This window comes from Calypte anna, chromosome 5 (assembly GCF_003957555.1).
Source record: "Calypte anna isolate BGI_N300 chromosome 5, bCalAnn1_v1.p, whole genome shotgun sequence".
In the NCBI taxonomy this organism is placed as follows: Eukaryota; Metazoa; Chordata; class Aves; order Apodiformes; family Trochilidae; genus Calypte; species Calypte anna.
The window spans coordinates 11,214,121-11,227,021 of NC_044250.1; the positions used below are offsets into that span (position 1 = coordinate 11,214,121).

Consider the following 12,901-nt stretch of genomic DNA (forward strand, 5'->3'; position numbering starts at 1 on the left):
TAAGGGTTCATTAAAAACATCAAAGTAAAGCACAGGAGTTGACACAGTTGTGAAGTGAAAGGAAGCTACCCAAGGCATTACCCATACAGCCAAGGTGTTTAAATCATTTAGAGGTCATACTGAAAACTGTGAGGTGACCAAATTAATAGAAAACAAAAATTTCTCTTAGCAAAATCTGAAATGCTGACAGGAACAGATGGAAAAATAATCTTCTGATACGAGTAACCAGGTGATAAGATGCCAAACTGAATTCAGTGTCAACAACAGAAAACTAAGTCAAAGTAGAAAGAAATTAGAGAATGGGTTAGGAAGTACAGAACTATTTAATCATTGCTTCTCAAGTAAATCTGAATGAGAACGTGTTTATGAAGAAGGAATAGAATAATGATCAAAAAATAATGTAGCTTAAAAGTTACAGGTTTCAGGCAACAGTCTGTTTTTATCCTCCCGTTACAATGAAGTTGAAGAAATCAGATTTTGGCTTAAAATGCAAGATTGATGTGATACTGCTTAAAAAGGGAAGCACCCTGGCAAAAGACTAGTAAAACAGTGTCTCAGCCTTCTACTGAAAGCATCCAGCAGTTCTCATTTCATAAAAGTGAGGCAAGGGCATCTGGTTCATAATAAACTTATAATCAAGCTATGATTACACGATTCATTGACATAATTTTCAAAAACTTTTCAAATCTTCTTGCCAGAACTTTGTTTCCTGGATGAGAAATGGTCAGAGCAGTCTGTACATTCACCATTTCTAGCTTACTGTAAACTACTTTTTTGATGTTAAATGTATCCTTTTAATAGATCTGTCTGTTGCAACCTGAACAAGTTTGTGCTTACATCTCCTCACAAGCTCACAGTCAACATCTGGTGACAAATCCTGGCTTTGGCCCTAATCTTAAATTAAAATCAACCCATAAGTAATAAATCATGTCACAGCAGCACTGAAGAACAAATTGCCATTTATAAAACTCTTAAGAGTGCTACTACGTCAAAAAGGATTCTTCAGCTACTCTTGGTCAAAATGATCTCCTACTGAAAAGGAGCACACAAATCCAGAAAAAGCTCAGGAAAGCATCACCAACCCAGAGAGGCACTCCAAGGAGTTTTACCCAGTGTTTTCCCTTATCTGCGTACAAAATTTCTTTATGTTCAGTTCAGTTGAACCTTTACAACAGATTAAATAAAAAACAACGAACTGATGGAAGTTGGCACACAGATGTAGAGTCCGAACTGTCTTTGAGATTTGCTCCATTGCAATAGATCTGTTCTCCTTCCTAAACACCTTGGGGCACCTTGTTTGTATATTTGTATGGAGCCAAACCCCTCCCCAGCACCAAGTCACCCCTTACCACACAACACCTGTGGTGACCTCCAGCTCAGGAGCTGTCAGTCTGTCAGGTAATGAAAGGCCTCTCCCACACACTGCAAACATGTCCACTGCTGTACTTCACACGGGTTCACTGTCTGTGCTGTAACACACAACCAGCCCTCGGATTGCCTTTGGGCTTGGGGGAATGGCAGCTCTTTAGTTGTGGTTTTGTTGCTACTGCTGGTTTTGTTTGGCTGGTTTGGTTTGTAAACCATTTGAGCAGCACTTCTTCCAGAAGCTCTGAGCAGAAAGCTGCACTGCCATGCTGTAATTCTCCTTTCCTCAGCGAGGCCTTGACAGACGACATTGCCGAAAAGGCCTCAGTCTGCAGGGAGTCTCACGCGGCCTTTTTCTAGGCCTTGTTTTTATTAATGCTACACTGCTTTAAATTAAATGCAAACCAAATTATATGTCACATAATTTGAAACGTAAAGTGTTCAGAATCATGTGGGCAGCCATACAAAGCATCATCTCTGGGCCATCACAGCGTGATGCCAAGCCTGAGACTGAATGCAGGGCCTGAGGCTCCCCTAATAGTGTTGGAAGACTGGGATGGAAAAGGAAGAGTTGTCTGGTGTGGTTCCATTCCTCTTGTCCTTTGGAGTGGTTTTAGAAGCAATGTAGAACTTCCTGCTAAACTCTGTCCACGGAAAGATGTCCAGTCATCCTATTACAGAAGGGATTCCAGGAGCATTCTAGCAAGCAGCAAGGATGAGAGGAGTAGTTAGACCCTAGAGCACAACAGGGAGTGATCCCAGCCAACACCAAAGACATGCCCACCAGCCATTTGATCTGGTTTTCTTTTTTCTTCTTCTATTTTTTTAAACCAGACAATCAAGATAAAAATTATGGAAAACCATACATATTTTATTTCTCTAAAATAAAATGAGAAGGCCTATCAAAAATTCTGTAACAAATACCAGCCCCAGCCAGGAAGCACAGAAAATCTAAAAGTAAAAAAACCAATGGATTTTAATGGAAACTAGTAATATTTTGTGTGTTACAATTTCATTACAAACTTTCCAGTTTGCTGTAAAGACATTTTGCATTTCTGTCCTATAGATCTAACATTTAGCCAGAGATGAGGTTAGGAAAGCTAAAGTCCTCATAGAATTCAATATGTCCTGGGACAACAAGGAGAACAAGAAAAGCTGCTGTAGGTATGTTGCTGATAAAAGGAAGCCTAGGGAAAACGTGGGCCCTCTCAATAAGGAAATGGGTGACCTAGTTACCTGGGATATGGAGAAGACTGAGGTACTCAATGAATTTTTGCCTCAGTCTGCACAGGCAAGTGCTCAAGCCACACGTCCCAAGTCATAGATGGCAAAGACTGGGAGAATGAAGAACCACCCACAGCAGTGGCATATCAAGTTCAAGATCATCTAAGGAACCTGAAAGTGAAAAAATCCTGAAGTGCAACAATGCTAGAATCAAAAATATCCTATCAAAATGGCAGTAATTTTTAAAGCATAAACCACCTCAACATCTTTTGTCCAATAGCAGAAGAACTGTCAAATTATTAAACTACTGTAGGTAAATGTGTTACTGTTTTAGATCTCAAAGTGGGTATATAATGAACTACTTACTCTTCTCGCAAAATAAATTCAATATTTTCTGGAGAAACCTGTCCTGTCACAGGGTGTCTAAATGACGTGGTCTGGTGATTATGGCTGAAATGAAAAAAAAAAAAAAAGAAAGAAAAAAAAAGCAATTAATATTGCTGATCTCAGTAAATATATCTATGATCTCTAAAAGGCAGATGTCTTGCTGCTGCTTCTTCAGAAATGAAGCAGATTACTGAGGCACTTTTCAATCCTCAGATGTTTTCAGCTCTTTCCTGCATTCTTGTTGACTTTGCCAGTAGTGCACTGCATCATTTAATTATTAAGCAGGTTAATTTTTTAAAAGTAAACTAGTTGTAATCCTTAGTTAGGAAGATGCACTTTAATTTATGATTATTTACACCCAACTGTTACCCAGATTATTTAAACACAACACAGAAATTGCACAACTTAAAATACCAAACTTTATTTCTCTAAATTGCAGAGAACAGAATCAGTAAAATAATTTCAAGTTTTGCTGGACAACAAATTACACAATTAGTAATATTTAATGAATCACAGAGACTTTGTTAAATCTATTTGTTACATGCTCTTTTTCCCTCTGATATGGTAGTTCTTCAGTGATTTTTCTTTACACCTCCATGCAGAAGATCATATATAAACCTGGTTGCTTATATAAAACAACATAATTTAGAATTTCATCTGAATAGAAGAAGAGGCCTTTTACTCTGCAGCTTTGTCCAAAGAAGCAATCTATAAAAATCACAGTTCTTAAGATGAAATAAGAAATTGAAGCTCTTATTTCAGATTTAGAAAGGTCGTGACTACCATGCTGCTAAGAAGCCTTACAATTAGAGAGAGGAGAGAACCAAAAGCTTATGTATTTAAGGATCTGGATTTTTATGGGTTTAATTAAAAATATTTAAAATAAAAATAATTAGGTAAACACCATTCAAAACTAGAGTTCCCACCAAATACAGAAAAATGTTAACACATTTTGAGTATGTTCAGAAAAAAGAAATCATAAGGCAGTTAAAAGTATTATACCTCAAGGAGCCAAAATCAACACTTCAGCTATTAAAAAAAAAATAAAAAAATTTGTGAGTTTTCTCCCATAATGCCCAGCAATTTCAGGGCTAACAGATTTCACCCAACTGTCTACCATAGTGGGATGCTCCTCCAGGAAGAGAGTAAGCTGTTTGCTGTTGCAAACAGCAACAAAACAAAACAAAAACAAAAGCAAAACCAAAACTAACCAACAAAAAAACACCACCAGAGGAAAACCAAACCAAACCAAACCAAAAACCCAATCAAATAACCCCAACCCCTCCCAACAACCACAGCCACAAACTGCTCTAAGTCCCACTTGGACTATGAACAGTGGAGGATGTTTTGGGTTATCAACTTCTCACTTCTTTTCCAATATGCCTCGGGGCAGGAAATCACATATCAAGGGGACCAACCTAATGAACACATGAAATGGTAACCTGAGAGCTGAGCCAGCTCATTTTACACCAAATGGATTTTTTCCAGCCTCGCCTATTACAAAACTCTAGCCCTAGAGCCACTAAAAACTGGGAACAACATATTAGGCCATCAACTATCTCATGCCAGCAGAAACAGCACTCAGTCCCTCGAGTGGTGAGACTGACCTCTTCTGCCCAGGTGGGCCAATGAAGTACCCTTGCAGCTTCCAACTCCTGCATGTCCCCACGAAATCAGAGATCACAACAAAGTATGTTCATGAAGTCTTCAGTGCTGACATCTACAAAGCAATCATGACCTTTTTGTCAGAAAAGGAGGAGTATTGTTTTCTAAAGGAGCACTTTGGTGTGAGTTTACATTCTAATTTTGGGTATACATCCAAAGAAAGGAATAAGAACCAGCAAATGTTTTCAAAGAAAATAATAAATAAATTATAGCAGCCACCATTAAGCTCCACGTTTCTTACACAGTTCAATTTTAAGCTATAATCCTTTCAAATCAGGACTGAAGCATTTTGATACTTCCTTTGATACTTGGATAGGACTAACAAAAATGCAGATTCATTGCTAGCTTTAAAAATGAAAGTACATTGTCAGCTTTATTCTCCAGGGGCAAAGTGTCAACAAGCTCTCATCTGCAGGCTTTTAGTCATTAGTAACTCATTCTACAATTAAGACTAAGAAAAAAGACAGTTACTTGGGAAATAAAGTTTCCCATTATACTATACAAGCACTTTTACAAATGCTTTATTATTCCCCTTAAAATACATTCACCAGGCCTTCAGAAGATTAATTAGTCCTCCTGATGGACTTTCTCTTTAATTACATTACTAACAGACTAAATATTATTTGCTAATAATAAAAGTTTTAGCTGGCAAGTAAATACTTCTTAAATACCTGACCAATTGCATTTTGGGACAAGTTTTACACTTCAAATAGTAAGAGCAGGAAACAGAAGGATAGTTCCATTCCTACTTAAAATGCAGATGTCAATTTCACTCAGAAGTCAGAAAACTAAAACTTTGTGCAGATCTGCAGCTTCAGGCTGGGAAGAAAGGAATTAAACTGCTGCCACTAACAATTAGATAGGCAGAACACAGTGGTTTATTTGAATTTGAAAAGTGAGAGTTTCGGTGTTTTGCCTCCTAAGACTCATTAAGACTGAGCAATAAGATTCAAAACAACCTCTGCACCAGATGGCTAACGCCTTGCAACAAGGAATTAGATAGCAGGGAGATTTTTGGCCACAATGAGAGCAGTCAAACATTGCAAGAGGTTGCCTAGCAGGGCTGTGGAATCTCCATCCTTAGAGACATATGAGAAGTGTCTGGGTAAGGCCCTGAGCAACCAGACTGCACTTTGTAAGTTGGTTCCAACTTTGGAGCTGGCCTGGCTCTCAACAGGAAGGGCTGCAACTCATGGGCTCCAGAGGTTCCTTCCAAACTAATTTATTGTGTTCTGCCATTCTCTGCTGCTCCCTCCATCTTCCTCTGTAAATACCATTTAATTCTTACAAACTCTTTGAGGGTTTTCCTGGGATTTCAATAGAACTCTTCCAAGAATATTAGCAGTACCTTGTTTTTATTAGGAAGGAACTGTCATAGTAGAGACTCTTCAATCTAGAGGACCCTTTCTTTGGTTTTGCTTTCATGTTCTTTGAACATTTGCTTAATGCTAATATCTATTTACACAGCAATGGTAACAATAAGGTGTACAGTCAGAGGAATCTAGTAAACTTGTTGCAGTGAAAGTTCTTCCTTTCCAGGCACAGACTAAGAAAAAACCTGGCACAGTTTTCCTCCAGACACCAAGGTAACCTCAAGCTAACACCTCAAGCTAACCAATCCTTGTGGTAGTTCACCACCTGTAACAGCTCCTCCAAACAACAACTTCTGAATGTGTTTCTACTGTCCAGAAATCTATCACGTACAACAGGCACAACAAATGAGCCTTAATAAGGCTGTTCCACTTCTCATGTCTCCTTTCCTCTTTTTTCACTGAAGAATTTCCACATCCTACCCCCAACAAAACTGAGACAGGCTTTTAAGATACTTCCTGTGAATTCTGAACACCATGTAACTCGCATTAGATTTTGAAATGTCAAGCTGATTTTCTAGTTACATTACACATTTTGTGTGATATATTATGGCATTTTTCTTAGAAATAATCTTAATTTTAACAGTTTTGTAGTATTCCAATTTTGTACAATTACTCATCAACAGAACCATGGAACCAAAGCAAGCATGGAAATATGAAAAATCCACATAAAAGTTATATTCATTAGCATCTACCACTGCCATCATTATTAAACTACCCTATTGACTGCTAAAAGTAAATCTGGATTTCTAACTCCCAGAACACCATTTTCCAAGGCCTGATGTTGGTTTGTAGTAGTTAAGACACAGACAAACTGTAATTCAGTTATTAAAACACTGGTTCTCTGAAATTAGATACTGCAGTACATAATCTACCATGCATACACAACATTTACAAACATTAAGAATTGATACTCACCCACTGTCTTAAGATCAATGTACTACAGCTCTTGAGAAACACTCAAAACCCTCAAGACATAAAAATGGTAATTCAGCTGGCTAGTACTAGCCACATGCTGCTTGAGCATCTAATATAACTTCTAAGTTAGCCCTGGGTTCAGGGGTGGGTGGGTGGAACCTGATCACCTCCTCACAAATTGGGTGCTGTTTATCAACCTGCGGGGTGGGTGGGAATGCAGACAGACAGACAGACAGACCCATCCATCCTCTGATTGCACCTTGCTGCCCGCCATCACAATGCAGCCTAAAACGTTTCTCAGATATTGTATAAGCAAATCTGCAAAGTTAACACTGCCTATCACTTGTTTGCACTAACTTAACCTATAGTATGATGCAACTGAACATGTGAAAAGCACACAATTACAAGCCAGTCCTATAGGATAATTTACACAAACAAGGATTTTTTCCTTTTGCAGAACTCATCATCAACATGACTGCAGCTATAATTATTTTTTTTTTCCAGTTCATTTTGTATTTGAGTGAAAGTCAAGTTCTAATAATTCACTTTTGGACATGACTGATGCTGATGACCTTTCATTTGAAGTCAAGCAAGTTTATAGATTGCCTCTAGAGTAATCTAAATGCCCAGACAGATGAGTGTTGAAATGTGTGAATCAACTACCAATTGAGTCTACAGCTGCAAATTTTTAAGTTGCAAGAGGAAGTCACATTGTCATCCAATAGTTTCCTATAAATTATCACGAGCTGCTACAGCACCTGTTTTCCATGCATTCTGACTCCTTTATGCTTACCTGCAAGACTAGATAAGCATAAATATTTTTAAGTTGAACCCCCCCAAATGGCTGGGATAGTTACAGGAGAGCACTGATGCTTCTGTGGGAGTTACTGGTGTGGGTGCAGCTGACAGAACTCGAGTGGTGAAGAACTGCTGTTCAGCCAGGGAGTTCTCACTCCAAGCAGAAGGAAGTGCTTGTAGCTAAGCAGGCAAACAGCCAGGCACAGTTTGTTGAATGGCATAACATATTTCTCAAAGACATCAATAGCTTCAAAATTATTTCAGCATTGCCTTCTAGTATTTTTTTAGATACTAGCATTTAGAATTGGTTGGAAAGAATATTAATGAAAAGTCCAAGATAATCAGTGCCAAAAAGGTTCTAGGAATAATATTATTGGAAGAAAAATGCAGTGCAATGCAGACATTATTTGGGAGAATTAGGAGAAATACTACCTAACTGTATCACATAAGCTATAGCACCCACTACAAGCTGGACACAATCAAAACCCATCTTTTCAAGGTCCTAGACATTATCCACAGCTGAACACAGTTGTGTGCCTCCTCTGGGCAGAGGTAAAATCCTTGCTCCACTGTAAGCAGTGGCCAGGAGACTTTCATAAGGTTAAAATTTCACTCCATCACATTTACTCCATTACACTCCACTTAATTAGCATCTTGACCTATATATAAACTATTCCATTTTAGAATCGCAGAGTAAAAGTGACTTTCTCAAATCTTGCATCCTCTTTAGACTATAACCCTGAGGATAATTCCCAAATGTTTACTTATTTAGGCAGAAAATTCTGCAAGTACCTTGAGCAGCTACATCTGCTTTATAAGCACAAAAGCCTGTGCTTATGAAGACAGCTAAGGGGACAGCTGGCAAGACACCAGATAATAGTGTATTTTCACTTCTTGTGAAAGCTTTTTTTTGCATTTTTTTGTGAAGTAAAAACCCCAGATGGCATTAAAGCCTGTTTTTTATTTAACCTTAAATAACACCATTACTACTGGATTCCTGTATGTGCTTTTCATGTTTAAGGACAGGTTTCAACCAAAGTTGAGTACTTCTGAGAGCCACACAACATCAAGCTTTTGCTTAAGAGAAGACTAGTAATACAAGATCATCTTGCATAGAGCAACAAGTATAAATTAGCAGTCTATCAGGCCAACTCTTCAGAGCTCTGAGTTACACACCTAGTATTTATTGTCCTTTCACTTATTTTCCTTTCCAAAAGACACCCAACACCTACAGCACTGAAATGCTAACACCTAGGAAAGCCATGACATTAGCATCAGTTCACAGAAGGCTATTCAAAGTCACACACAGATCCATACAAACACAGAGAAGAATTTACAACCCAAAACTAAAACCAACATGTGGCCAGTTAACCAGGGGCAGCTCTTACCCTGGGCCACTGTAAGCAGAACTTGGATCATCCCCTCTTTCTGACCCTTTCCTCCCTCCCACAGGTGGAACAACCCTCAGACCTGTGGGCACAACTGGCCCCACAAGGCATGGGACAATCCCTTCTAGTTGGAGGAAAAAAACAAACACACTTCAGCTGCCACTGCCACTTGAAAGATTACAGAAAGGGGTTATTTGCACTGTTGAAGAGCAGTGTCTCTTAAAAGAAAAACACTCTAAAATTAACCACATTCAACCAATACAGTACTATGAGTTACCATGTATTAATCCCAGCCTTTCATACTCATATAAAAATGATTTTGAGACCAAAGCTATAAATCTGATAAAACTCTATTAAAATGTTATTTACCCAAATTTTTCATAGTGAGAGACTCATCATGATTTATAGCCTAAAACTAATTCCAGATAAATATTTGAGATTATAACTGTAAAGCAGACATGAAAGATTCTCTGTTTAGAATATTCACAGTTTAAGCTATGTAGAAATGTATTTTCAATTCAACAAGAAGCTCTTCAGCACTAGGGGGAAAAAAACAAAACAACAACCAAACAAAAAACCCCCACACAAAACCCAAAGAATTTACAACTACATAAGTTGTAGACAACTTAAGTCAAACTTGCTGAAAGAAATAAACTAGAGTAAACTTGTCTTTACAGAGATGTAGAAATACCCTGTGGCCCCAAGTCAGACAAGCAGAGAAACTCCTATGACATTTCCAAACAATCACAGAAATACTGCTGTAGAATTTATTTCAAGATTCCAAGTATTCTCTATGTCACCTTGTAGAACAGAAAATATGCTAAAATATACATAACACTACTAGACAAGCTTTAGGAAAGCAAACAAAAAAATAACATTAAGATATTAAGAATTTCAACATTATACTAAACAACTCTGACCTCTAAAACTTTTCTGCTCTAAATATTCATTGTTTTACTCAATGTAGAAAGCCAAGCAACCTGTTTTGAAAATTAATTGTTCTGGTGTGTGTAATGGCAGAATTTTCTTTGTTAAACATAAATAAATGAGTTAATTCTGCAGAAAGAAGGCAATAATTTATAGCCATCCTGTGTCTCCTCTCCAACCCCCAAACCCACCACTGTGGAATCAAAGCATGTCAAATCACAATCCAGATGAATAGCAATTCACTTTATTGGCATAAATTACACTGAATTTACTGTAATGAGTATATAAGTATGGGAACCAAACATAAATCAAATTTAGAAAACTCTCATATAATCTCATTCTGTGTTTAATTTCTTGAATCAATACTATGAGAAGGTGGAAATTTGAGAACCAAATATTAAAATACAATCAGCAAGCTGTCAGAAGGGTAGCACTGAAAATAATCCAGCTGCAGAAAAAACATCTGCATTCCCTTAGTGCCACTAAGTAATCATGTTAAAAGTGTCCAAACAGCCAGGTCAGAAAAAGCCCAAAGCAGAGAGAGGTTCCAACAATATGAAGATCTAGCAGCTTGGGCAAACGCCACAAGGAATGTAAAAAGAAACATATTTTCACTCTGTCTCAAAATTACCTTTACCTAGCAAAGACATTTTTAAACTACTTGGTTTTCTAGGAAAGGGTTTGGAAGTTTTATTTCTATCAGCAAACATCAATATGGATTACTGGACAGCACAGAGTCACTTGGGGCCAAGCATGCATCTTCAAAATCAGCTCTGAATTAGACTCTGCATGAAACCACATCATCCCATCAGGAAAGAGGAAAACTCCTTCCTCTAAACACATGGAAAGTGCCATCATTTTTCAAAGTAATTGGAAGGATGAAGCACCTACCACCTTCCACAATAAGCCTGGACGTCAAGAACCAAACACAACAGCCAAACCAGATGAAAACAGGCTCCTTAACTTTGGTTCAGGGAGCAAAATCCTGCCAAAAGACAGCTGCTTGTACACCACTAACTATAGTGGAGCCGCCAGCTACATTCCTGCTACACCACTACAGCAGCACGTTACGGACACTTCGGTTCTCGTCCTGGAGCTTCACCGAACCGGAGTCCCCTCCAGAGCACTCGGTTCTCCCCAGCAGGAACTGCTCCTGCTGTGGCTTCATCACCAGCGCTCCCAGCCCACACGAAGCCCTCGGATATCCACAGTATTACCCACCTCTCACCTTCACAATGCAAGAAGTCGTTCTCTGCCACTGGGCAGCGACCTGGGAGGGCGGTCCGGTGCCGGTTCGCTTTCTGATCTGAAAGCAGCAGAACCCAGCGGGGCTGGAGCAGCGCAGGGGCAGCGCTCGGGGAGGGCTCTGCCCCGCATGGCTCCTGCAGCCCCGGCGCAGGCAGAGGCAAAGCTGCAGCCAGAGAACCCGGCACCAGCACAGCTCTCACGATGCTGACGAGGCCCGGGGTGAGGATGGGAGTGCTGCCAGGATTAGAGATTGAAAGAAATTCCAAAAAAACCTTCTTCAGATCCTGCCTTAAGTCCTTTGAATGCCGAGCAAGTCTCTGTCAAGCATGTGACTGAAACTTGGCAGCTACGAGGGTGAAGTAACTTTGTAGGAAATAATATTTGTTCTGCAGGTAATTATTTAGCAATTCGTATGATGACAGAATGTCTTTGAAAAATGTGCATCTTCCATTTAGAGAAAACGTTCTCTAAAACGTTTTCTCTTTAAAAAGATAGGTATTAAATAGTCCTCCACTCTTCAGGGAATTAAAACGTTTTCTTTTCCCCTATAGATGCAGTGAGTTCAAAAAGCAAGTACTCCAAAACACCTGAGTGAGCAGAGCAAGACTCAGAGCTAGGCAGACTCTCCAGATACATTCAACCAGCACCATGGTAAAAATGGGTTTATTTAATGCTATGTTTTAAAATGAAAAACCCCTGACGCAACATGATGACTATTAGAAGTGTATGTATTTGATCAAGAGGATGACAAGCAGCAGAGCACCTTTTCATGTTTTCAATGTTTCTATTATATTTTAATTTACCAATTACAGAAAACCACATTATTTTTTTTAAAATGGTTAGTTTGACTTAAATGTATAATGTAGCAACTTCATTATTTGCAAAAGAAGATTCAGTGTTGTTTTGTTGTTTTGACTATTCTATACTAGTAAACTACAACCAGGCAACAACATTGCTGGGATTTTCTCAAGAATTCTTGAAATCTTCCTCTCTTCTCCAAAGCTATATTTGACATTACAGCAATCGAAAACAAAGCTATGATTTATTTCTATCTCCTTGTGTGCAACACTACATTAAAAATTTTTAGCTTTAACTTCATGAAACCTACTTCAGTTTATTTGCTTTTCATTTTGTACAACTGTAAAATATGCTAACTGTTCTTTTTCAAGTGTCCTAGCTGGTTTCCTAAGCAGTTACAAAGTACAAAATAATTTGCCTGCCCAGGCACTGATTTTGTCTCTCATCCTTGCACGTGAATTCTGCATGGTTGTGAGGAAGCTGTAGCTTACAGCAATCATCTCCACCAAAAGTGAGAAAAACTGCAGGCCTATTGCTTGGCAGCTGCTCAGCTGGGACTGCCACACTCACCTTTCTCTAGGACCAGTCATCAGTCATCACTCTGAACATCTGCTGCCCATACTTATTTAATTCCAAGAAAGTGACTGACAAATTATGCTCGTTCCTAAAATCTAACTTAATAGACACTAAAACTACACTAGTTTTTAAAAAATGAGGAATTCACAAGTAGCACAGAAAAGAGAAATACTTTGGAGTGACTAATTTTTGCCCAGTAAGTCACCACTGACTCACCCAGTGATTCCACTTCAAAGT

At 38.7% G+C, this 12,901-nt stretch overlaps 1 protein-coding gene across 6 annotated transcripts in view; it reads right to left on the minus strand.

The window, feature by feature from the left end:
- The window catches only part of PLEKHA7 (pleckstrin homology domain containing A7), a 117,528-nt gene that overhangs the window by 49,872 nt on the left and 54,755 nt on the right, over positions 1-12,901 (minus strand). For 4 of the 6 annotated variants that reach the window (XM_030451288.1, XM_030451287.1, XM_030451291.1 and 1 more), the window contains exon 4: positions 2,956-3,039. The exons of 1 other annotated variant lie outside the window; for it this stretch is intronic. In XM_030451288.1, the coding sequence (XP_030307148.1) occupies positions 2,956-3,039 (84 nt within the window). Of the gene's footprint in view, positions 1-2,955; positions 3,040-11,270; positions 11,510-12,901 lie in introns of those variants that run through there. One more of the 6 variants, XM_030451290.1, reaches the window with a different exon arrangement.